At 32.1% G+C, this 10,445-nt stretch overlaps 2 protein-coding genes across 4 annotated transcripts; one reads left to right on the forward strand and one right to left on the reverse strand.

The window, feature by feature from the left end:
* Nucleotides 1-1,720: 1,720 nt before the first annotated feature.
* On the reverse strand, nucleotides 1,721-7,882 carry PDE194 (formyltransferase). Of its 3 annotated transcripts, none has more exons than XM_020384027.3 (12): nucleotides 7,596-7,882; nucleotides 7,455-7,517; nucleotides 7,239-7,373; nucleotides 7,051-7,153; nucleotides 6,418-6,488; nucleotides 6,208-6,312; nucleotides 5,735-5,768; nucleotides 5,511-5,611; nucleotides 4,426-4,485; nucleotides 4,172-4,372; nucleotides 2,339-2,431; nucleotides 1,721-1,781 (listed from the first exon to the last, which is right to left on the reverse strand). In XM_020384027.3, exons 1-11 carry the CDS (start codon nucleotides 7,698-7,700, stop codon nucleotides 2,342-2,344), a joined length of 1,068 nt encoding a protein of 355 aa, XP_020239616.1. In that variant the 5' UTR covers nucleotides 7,701-7,882; the 3' UTR covers nucleotides 1,721-1,781; nucleotides 2,339-2,341. The 3 variants fall into 3 exon arrangements, with proteins under 3 accessions (XP_020239616.1, XP_020239617.1, XP_020239615.1); XM_020384028.3 differs by having other exon boundaries at nucleotides 1,748-1,778; XM_020384026.3 differs by lacking the exon at nucleotides 1,721-1,781 and having other exon boundaries at nucleotides 2,079-2,431.
* A 127-nt stretch (nucleotides 7,883-8,009) lies between these two features.
* Nucleotides 8,010-10,445, forward strand: LOC109818532 (large ribosomal subunit protein uL22c). Its single transcript, XM_020384023.3, has 2 exons — nucleotides 8,010-8,296; nucleotides 9,907-10,445. Exons 1-2 carry the CDS (start codon nucleotides 8,074-8,076, stop codon nucleotides 10,293-10,295), a joined length of 612 nt encoding a protein of 203 aa, XP_020239612.1. The 5' UTR covers nucleotides 8,010-8,073; the 3' UTR covers nucleotides 10,296-10,445.

Genomic DNA, 10,445 nt, shown 5'->3' on the forward strand with positions numbered 1-10,445 from the left:
AAATGTGTCAGTCACAAGAAATAATAGACATTAAGAATATGACGAATAGTTGTATGCTTCGTCTCGCAGACGTTACTTTGTCTTACATAGCCTGAAACAACGACTTTTTGAAAACGTTTTCTTGCCAAAAGACATAATATTTGGTATCATTAAAACTTACGAAAAATGAGAGATCTAATGATCATCTTTTGACTTAACAATTATATTTAGCATTTGTAAATTAATCTTATATCACTTTTCACTTAATTATTTCTCAGCTATAATATAAAAAAATTGCGTTTGTTCAGCTTATCAAATCTTAGTAATTGAAAAAAATATATTTCATTAATTCTCAACATTTATTCTTTCCTAAAAAATGTTAATTAAGGATAATTATTTTAAAAAAATAATTAATATAAAAGACAATTAAAAAATGATCTTGTAAAAATGGAGAAGCAATAAAGTAAAATATATATATATATATATATAGGAATAGTTATATTAAAATTTATTAGTTAATAACTATAAAATCAATAGAAATTCATTAAATTAATAAGACATGAGATTCAAAAAATTTCTTAATTTTTAACAAATTTCAACTAATAAGAAGGGACATATTCAAAAAAGTGTTTCTATCATTTTTCTTGCATTGAAGGACAAGCAAAACGCTTTCTAGTATGGTGAGGTCCAAAAAAGATATGTATTTGAGGTTGTCTCCCAAGTCCCAGGTTTCGTGTTCAACAATGATGCAAGGTGTTCATGTTATGCAAATCACTTTATAGGTTAAAACAAGGCATAATGTTGATTTGTCAAGTTATCTATTTACTAACATATGTAACATACTTTGTTTGTTGATGATTTAATTATTTTTGATAATGATTATGATGCTATTCAACGGTTCAAGTGATACTTAAGAGTGTATTTGGATAAAAAATTTAATGGAGTAATTCAATATTTTTTAAGAATTTAAAATATTTTGGTGTAAAATACTTTATTTGGATAAAAAATTTAAAAATCAAACATTTGTGAATTTTTTTTTTTTTTCTTTTTCTCCTACCTTCATCTTTTCTCTTTTAAAGTCAACATAAAAAAATATCAATAATTTTTGTAAGCATTAAATATTCAAAATTATTTTTAAATTATTAAATAGTATCTAATAATAATTTTTAAAAATTATTTTATAAAATTAATATTTATAAAAATTGGTTAATATTTAATTTTATAAAATCTAATCTTAAGAATTTAGTTTTATCTATGAAGTAAATTAAATTCCTTTATTCAAGTTAAAAAAATAAAAATTAAAAAAAAATAAGTTGACCTATTCATACAAAGTATTTAAAGAATGATGAAAATTCACGTCAAAATAATTCAAATTCTAATAATTTTAAATTTCTTGAATTTCTAAAAAAAATTCGTCCAAAAATTTTCACATAAAAATGTTGGATCTTGGAGTTTTTCTTAGGTGTGGAGGTCGCTAGGAACTGCCAGTATATATTTGTGCCAACAAAAATATACTTTGGACATTTTGTCTGAAGTGGGGTTGCAGGGCCGAACCAGTAGTTTTCCCAAAAACAACCAAAAGTTGGCACGACTATTCTTACAGTATCCCAAATAATCTAGACGCCAATCGATATGTTTACACGCCAGAGGTGTCTTATTACGTCCATACGTTGTCACAGTTTATACAACCTAGACAAACACATTGGAAAACTGTTTTGAGGATGGCTCAATTTTTGAAAGGTACATTGGAAAACTGTTTTGAGGATGGCTCAATTTTTGAAAGGTGCTCCCGAGACATTCTACTGCATAGTAAGTGCAAACATTAGAGGGTGAATCTGAAACTCATGTTTTATGAACAGGTAGCATAAAACAACTTACTTTAATAATCAGTCCTTATGTTCCGACTATTTCTTATATGTCCATCTTTTATACTTGCTTAATAATGCTGATATTTGATATATGGTGATTCACATACATGGTGTAAATGATAAAAATAAAAATAAAAATAAAAAACAGAAATGATTCGTGTACAACAAATTGTACATCAATTTTTTTTTTATCTATCTCTATCACACCATTTATGACATTTATAAATGATGTAAAGAAATAAACACAAAAATTAATATTGTACAAATTATTGTATGAATTGTTGGACATGGATCATTACTTAATAAATAAAAAAATACATGTTTGCGAAGCCCTTCTATAGAAAATTGCAAAGTTGATACTTGATAGTCATATATAACTCATATAAAATGAAACAAGAAATAAAAATTTGAATCAAATCAAAACAAAAAGAATGGATTGCATATACAGCCGAAAAATATTTTAAATTATGGCTTTCTATTTGATAATCTACCTCTCATAATTTCTTCAGCTTCTGCCCCCGCAGCCCATTCCAGAAAGCAGCTGCGTTTACTGCTTTTTTTCCAGGAAGCTGAACTTCCAATACCTGAGCGTGTTAAGACATCATTGAATTCAGAAAAGCATAAACTTGGAAGTATACAGTAAAGAAAAACACATGTTAATTATATCTTAGAAATCAAATACTCCCTCCATTCCATAATAAATGTCATTATAAATTCTAAATATTTTTACGATTTACACAGACCAAGAAAAGATAATAAATACCGGATGAAAGTGAATAGTAGTAATTTTACAACACTACAACAATTTTCTAAAAACTATTATGAAGTGTATGAATGAAAAAGCTAATTAATGTTACATTGAAAAGTTAAAATGACACTTATTTTATGATTTTTTTCCTTACATGACACTTATTATGGGATGGAGGGAGTAATTTTCATAAACCTACTTGACTGTATTTCAAAAATAAAAAGGAATGTTAGCGATACTCTATTACTAACTGAAATTTATTGAAAATCACGAAATTTATTGAAAATCACAAAATTAATGAATTTCACCTCTAAATAAGGGGAGAGAATCTTTAAATGAGAAGCAAGACTTGTAAAAACTTGTGGCTTTTAATAAATTTAAACCAACAATAGTGTTAAAAATAGTGTTGCCAACATTCCTCCAAAAATAATTATATAATTACCAACTCGAAAGATTTTTTTTTTTTCTCAAGTAATTATATAATTACAAACTTGAAAGATTTTGTATTTTCAAAGTACAAAATGATATTTGAATAAAGTGAGCATATACAATCTGGATCCCCAAAGATATTGCCTCTTCGTTTGTTTTCAAGATGCAAGACAGTTAGAGAATTTCAAAAAGTAGTAAAGTACTCGAACAAAAGGAGAACAAGAGGCACGGAAATTTCCCAGTAGGCAGCACCTTTAGCTTGCAGGAACATATTACACTTAGGAGGTGTTTGGTACATGGAATGTTTTCACCTTTATTAGTATTGTAACTAAACATGAAAATCTTTAATTCCTAAAAATCCTATGTGAATATTCCCAGGAACCTTTATGAGTAATCAAACATATTTGGAATCGTAATTCCCAAGATTAGTAATTTCTAGGAATCATGATTCTTGGATATAAAAAAACTTCTCCCATACCAAACGCTCCCTTACAATAATGAATTTCAAAATGCAACTATGCAAACTACTGTTATGTTTTTGGCTTTAAATTATTGTTTACCTATAATTTTTATAAAAGCAAATGAACAACTACAACAGTCAAAAATAGCTCCTTAAAAACAAAATTAATTTTGAAAGTAACATGAAAAATCCATTTGTCTCCTATTTCCATCTTTAATAGGAAGGAAACTTTTTTTAATTCTCCAAAATTGTTGTCTATATAGTTTCAAATCAAATCTGATTGATAAATTTGTTCTCAAAAAATTGTATGGAAGAAAATGAGAAAATCATGGTTTAATGAGATCACTAGAAGAGTCACTGGCCAAAATTTTGAAATTAATTGAAACCCAATAATGAATTCTATATAAGAATAAGCAAGAGCTACCTAAAACAGAAGCAAAATTGCGAGAAGATCAATTATACATTGGTTTGTATATTTCAAACTTGGTTTCTTTGTGTCTAAATCCTGCTCCTTGTTTTCTTTTCTTTTCTTTTTTTGGAAGGGGTTATAGAACTTGACTTGGTTTTCTCAATACAAAAACATGTGTTTTACCCATCATGACCTACCTAGGTGGTGTAAACATGATTTAGCTCTGCAGACTACAATGATGACAGAAACAAGAAGATTGATTTGAAAACTAAACATACCTCAAGTGCGGTGCCCCTTCCACATGGAAATACCAGCGCACCATCAACAAATGCAACATCATCTGCTTCATCAAACTGTGCACTTACATGACTGCGAACTTGCGTGGTTATAATTTTAATCTCCAAAGTTTTCTGCTGACCATTTTTCTCAATCACTAATACTCTTGCTCTAGTTCCTGGCCACCCTGAAAAGGCACGAACCTAAAATTGTTTTATGTTACAACTGTGCAGTTCAGATAAGATCACAATTTTACCTTATTGTGTAGAACAGATGCTTCTTGATCAAAGGATAGCCATGATTCATCTGGATTTATCTGCATAAAGTAGCAAAACAAAAATATGAGCAACTCTTTGTAAGGAAGATATTTTACCAACTGTATATATTGGAGTATATTCCTTTTCTTCCTTTGAATAACAGGACATTTACTGCACTGAACAGAAAGGCACATAACACAAGTTCTCTCCAATTCTATCTTTAGCATTCACAAGTAACACAATCATGAGAAGGTTCGCATATCACATTTTGGGGGAAAGAGGGGAATATTCATTTCAGCGGTTGATGGTCACCTCTGTCATCTATTTTAAGCTAAAATTAGGGCAATGTGTATTGTATGGTGTGAAGAGGAATATTGAATACCCATATCTTCAACGGTGTCTTTTTGCTAGCTCTTAAATTTATTACCGTATAAAGTGTTTAAGGGTCCTTTCTTGGACAGAGGTAAAAAACCAAGAAAAACATAATAGAACGAAAGAAAAGAATGTATTTCTTTGATAAACGTGAATTGGACAAGAAACAAATGTAAAAAAAATGTACCCAAAGGAACACTCTCCTCACACCGGAAAAAAAAAACAAGTCGACTAAAACATTTAGAATAATCCCCCCCACCTCTTCATTAAGAGGGTTATTTATAGTAGAAAAACTAACAACTACAGTCTACAGTCAGCCCTTTACCACTTGTAACTTATATTTGTAACAGACATCTAACCAACTAATTCACCCTTTTATTCTTCCTGCTATAATAGACTTGTAGGGTCTGTTTGGGAAGTTAATTCTCAAGCCTTACATTGTGTTTGTGACCTCTCATTCATGCACTTTTCATGATTATTTCAGGGAATTTATGTCACTGATTTGCAAAGAGATTGAACAGCCTTGCTGCATTTTTGACCCATCAATTTGTTGCCAGAAATACAATAGATTCGTAAAAGTATATGCTAACAATTTCAACCACTGTAACAAGTAACATTGGGTAAAGAGAAGTGGAGGATCTGATATATACTTATATCAATAGGAAATGATTTTCTATTTCACCTTCCTGGTAACAATCAAGGTTAGCATTACCTTTGGAGCCAATGTAGCCTTAGAGTGATCTTGAGATTGTGCCTTTACAATTGCTGATCCATCAAGTATAGAAGGAAGTTCCCCAATCAGAAGTTTAGATCCTGCTTCGTCAAATAAAGATAGGAACTCATTCAGTAACAAAAAATTTCTACTAAAATGTCAGAATAACTTGGTGCAACACCAAGAGAATGGTATATAGGACTACAAACATAGAAGAACCATACCTTTGTGAAATAGGAGCTCAAGTAAATCAGGTGCCTATATAGATATCTAAAGATTTGTCAGAAGCAGGGAAGAAAAGATGTAAAGTAACTGCCTTATAAGTTTCACGAAACAAGTTGACAATTATGGTTAGGGGTATTCAATAACCGATACAAACCCCCAAACTGAGTATAAATAAATAAATAAATTGTTAACCAAAAAATTAAAAAAAAATTATATGGTTCGGTTTGGTTTTTGGTTTCCATGTTGAAAACTGAACATGAACCAAAACCAAAACCAGCCGCAATTATACTAAAACCAAAACCAGCCTCAATTATACTAAATTTATATTAATTTTTCAATACATTTACTAAATATATTTTACTTAATTTACTAAACTAAATGTATTTCTAAAAATTTGAAAAGAAACAGAAAGGCTCGTAAAGCATCCTATTCGCAACTTTTGTAGCACAGAGAGACAAACAGAAAACCATACCTTTATTTGATCATCAACTTCAACTGTTTCAGTAGCAATGATAGGTCCAGCATCTAGTGCACGAACAGTGAATGCTAATGACACTCCAGTCTCTTTAACACCATCCTGGTATACAAACCAATACATACAATACAACCAAAATAAATTTAATAAATAAAAAAAAGAATTAGAATTTAGAGATTGACATGAAAAAATAGGAAAACAAAAAACCTGCAATGCTCTTTGAACAGGAGCAGCACCACGGTACAATGGCAACAGGCTAGGGTGAATATTGACTGTGCCTGAGATATTTGAAAGAGGGATTCAGAAATTTGGTTGTTAAGAGGTTAAAGTTTTAGAGTCTGTTTGGATAAATGAGAGACAAATGGAATAAGCTTTTTTGTAAGCTAAAATTAGTTTAAGCACAAGGGCCTATTCGAATAAACTTCTCTAAAAGCAGTTTTAGAAGAAAAAAAATAGAAAGGAAAATCAAAATAAATCTCTCCATAAGTTAAAAGTAAGATTTTGGAGAAACTAAAAAGAGAAAGCTTCTATACATTAGATTATGCACAAGCCAATTTTAGTTCATGGAGAAACTTATTTCTTTTATCTCTTCTAGAAGTACTTTTGGAAAAATTTACCCAACCAAGCTCTAAGCTAATTTGTATAAGTTCTCTCATGTAACTTCTCCATACACTTGTTTTTAATTTATACATAAGTTAATTTAAACTTACGGAGAAGTTTATTTCATTTTTTTCCTAAAAGAATTTTTGGATAAGTTTATGGAACGGAGACTTAGTATTGCATAATAGATGTTGGCAATGTGAAGTATGTTAGTTTGCATTGGAGGTGGCAGTGACTAACCGAATGACGGAATATCTAGAAACTTGGTAGGTAATATATTGCCATAGGCTGCCGTAATGCACAAGTGAGGGTGCAGAGCTTTTAAATTTGACAAGAAAGTATCCTGCAGTGATTTGATTGAGTGGGATGAGAAAGAAGAAAAGTAAAGTAAAGTAAGAAGAGCATAGTAGAATGGAATAGTTGGGTACATCTCCAGCACGTTCGGGAGTGAAAATGAGATCAGAAGAGAAGCCCCTGTCAAGAGCATGGGTGGCCAAGGGAGAGAGCGAGAGCTTTTTCCCCCTCGCCCTCCTAGCAGCTGGTTGAGTCACAACAGCCGCAACCTAATTAATTAATTACACTGTGAAAATGGAATCTTATTATGTAATGAAGAAAATGAAATGGGAATGAGTGAGCGAGCTGACCTCGAATGTAGAATGTGGAGAAGCAGAAGCGTTGAGAAGCGCGTCAAGGACTATGGTGGAGACCTGAAAAGTAGAGAATGAAGTAAGTAAGTAAGTAAGTAAGTAATAGAGAACGAAAAAGAGAAAGGAGGAAAAGGTTACCTGAGGTGCGCCGAGAAAGACAAGGGGCTTCTTCTTGGTGATGGATGGAGAAGAGACTGGAACCGAGGGAGTGGCGCTCTGTAAACAGCATAGGCGACGAATCATTGTGCTTGTAGCTATACTTCACAGCCCAAGGGATTACTTTTATTTTCAAAATGCATTCCTAGTTTACTTTTTTCTTAAATTAATATTATATCACTCAATTCAAAAATCATTTTAAAAACAAGATAAAGTTTTGTTTTTAATTGTAAATTAAATTTCAATATTTGATTAAAAATATTAATAATTAAAAATTACATTTTTTGTGAGAGAAGAATGAGATTAGAAGTAAATCATGGTGGTTAATGTGGTTTTGAAAAGTAAAAAAGTAAAAGAAGGGATGGGGGGACATGAATTGAAAAGAAAGCTTTGCTCTTATCTTATCCATCTCTATCTGCATTGTTGTGCCGAGAGAGAGATAGAGAGACAGAGAGAGTGAATGGCTGTTTCTTCTTTTGTAGCGAACCGGCCTCTGCTTGGTGTTCACGAGAACGTAGCATTACCATTACCAGTTGCTCCCCAATTCCAATTCAAATGCCAACCCAAACTCAAATTCCCCTCCGTCGGAATTCGATGCTCCTCCCCTTTCAACGACAAAACCCTCAAACCCCACCTCAATAACAACCCTTTCGCATGTCGCTTTCACGCCGCCCAGTTCGGAGGTACTCTCTCTCTCTTTCATTTATATGCATGCCCATGCTGCATCTCTTTTTACTTTTCTCGCTTCCTCAACCCTAATTGTTTACTTCTTAACTCTCAACAAAAATACATTTCTAGTTTTCCTATAATGTATTGTGGACTGTGTGTTATTGGACCGCTTTGAAGATAATGTCTTCCTCCTTTCAGGAGCGCCTATTTTATCGTATCAAATAAGAATCCTTCTAAAACTTTCAAATCTTTTAATTGCACCGCAGAGTAATGGACCCCAATTAGATCAATATAACCTCACTTAGGGTGCTTAGACAACTGGTGGAGGTACAAAAGAGTGTGGAGTTGAAGGAGAGGAAACATCTCCCAATTGATTCTGTTTTTTGGTTTTTAAAATACTTGTCAACTTAATTAGATTTTGAATGAGGAATTGATTGTTTAGTGTAGAATTGTTTAAAAAAAACAATTTTTGAAATTATAAAAAAAAAAAAAAAAAAAAAAAAGTGAGAACGGAATCAAACAAGCCTTTTTCTTCACATTCTCTTGTTACTCATGGCCACGGGTATTTAGGCTAACAAAATTGTCAGTACAGTTGTGAATATGGTTACATTCAGTATTGCGTTGTGAAATCTCAATTCCTTTGCCTGGCTAATGTTTTGGGTTAGTATTGGCTGAGAGTTCTAGAAGGCTTCTAACACATGCATTGCTTATCCTTATCCATCGGGCACATTAACCACCTCTATTGTCTTGTGCTTTTTGAAGCTGACTCATTGTCTTCCTTTTTATTTACTTTCCTCTTCAAACTGTTTTCCTACAATAGTTATTCACTTTCTTCCTGAAACTGTTTTCCTGCGTGTTTGATATTTATTACGGTTAGGATGTGCTTTCAAATAGAATACCATGTCAAAACTGTGTTGATACACAGAATCTACAAATATCGGCTTTGGCATGAATGTGAATCTGTGTTTATGTGATGACAACACACTTCCTACAGTAAGGCAAACATAGTGGCAATGGCTTTAGTCCTTGTGTAGGATAAGGAAAACTACTCAGATTCAATTAATTGGTTGAGGGATATAGCATTCCACTATACTATTAACACATGTACATTTCAAGTGAGTCAGTTCTTCGTATTTGTTTGTTTGTGAAATGGAAAATAGATGTAAGAGTGACTATGGGATCTTTCTGAGTCGCACTCTCACAAACACAAGCCTCCCATGGGAAACTTTTTGGCAATCACTACTTTTAGCTTTAGTGTATACAACTATACATATCTAGGTGTTACTCTATTATTTATCATGTATAGATTTTAGGGTCTATTAAGATAAATTTCTTCAAAAGTACTTATAGGAAAGAAAAATCGGAAGTCCATAAACTAATTTTAGCTAATGTATAAACTAATTTGTAGAAGTTCTATTTTGTTAACTTCTCCAAAATCTTATTTTTAACTTGTGCATAAGCTAGATTTAGCTTGTGAAGAAATTTATTTTGATTTTTCTTCCTATTTTTTCTCCTTAAAGTGTTTTGAGAGAAGTTTATCTACAAAGACATTTGATTGTCAGAGATGTGCTGCTTTGAATGAAGTGGGAAAAAATGTAACAGATATTTGAATTCAATGCTGCAGAACAGGAGAGCAACAAATCATACGTGGAAGCCTATGCTGTAGGGCGAAATATTCGTATGTCTGCTAACAAAGCTCGAAGAGTGATCGATCAGATTCGTGGACGTAAATACGATGAAACACTTATGGTATTGGAACTCATGCCTTATCGAGCCTGTGAAGCCATTCTAAAAATAGTGTTTTCTGCTGGAGCAAATGCTAGCAATAACATGGGTTTAAGCAAAAGCAGTTTAATCATCAGTAAAGCAGAGGTTAATGAAGGGAAAACGATGAAAAGAGTAAAACCTGTAGCTCGAGGCAGGGCACATCCAATTAAGAAGCGCACTTGTCATATAACCATCACGGTCAAAGGCTTACCTAGTGACTCCGCTGTGGAAGCAACGCCTGCTTAATCCTGTTTGGGACAAAATGTATGCCTCATTAATTCACTTCATTACGTTTGATTAAAGTTTCCGCATTACGACATTACGTAGTTTTATACAGTGGCTTGTAGAGGAGTAATGAACGTGATAAATGTGTACGTCTATTTTTTTTGGTTGCAA

Source organism: Cajanus cajan, chromosome 2, assembly GCF_000230855.2.
Source record: "Cajanus cajan strain Asha chromosome 2, NIPB_CcT2T_4, whole genome shotgun sequence".
Taxonomy (NCBI): domain Eukaryota; kingdom Viridiplantae; phylum Streptophyta; class Magnoliopsida; order Fabales; family Fabaceae; genus Cajanus; species Cajanus cajan.

Bases quoted from the DNA above. Each gene is read 5' to 3' on its own strand.
- PDE194 (XM_020384027.3), bottom strand. From the start codon at position 7,700: ATGATTCGTCGCCTATGCTGTTTACAGAGCGCCACTCCCTCGGTTCCA. The intron at 7,518-7,595 runs GTAACCTTTTCC...TCTACTTTTCAG, and splicing joins TCTTTCTCGGCGCACCTCAG to GTCTCCACCATAGTCCTTGA. The intron at 6,489-7,050 runs GTTAGTCACTGC...CAAATATCTCAG, and splicing joins TCTAGATATTCCGTCATTCG to GCACAGTCAATATTCACCCT.
- LOC109818532 (XM_020384023.3), top strand. From the start codon at position 8,074: ATGGCTGTTTCTTCTTTTGTAGCGAACCGGCCTCTGCTTGGTGTTCAC. The intron at 8,297-9,906 runs GTACTCTCTCTC...TCAATGCTGCAG, and splicing joins TCACGCCGCCCAGTTCGGAG to AACAGGAGAGCAACAAATCA.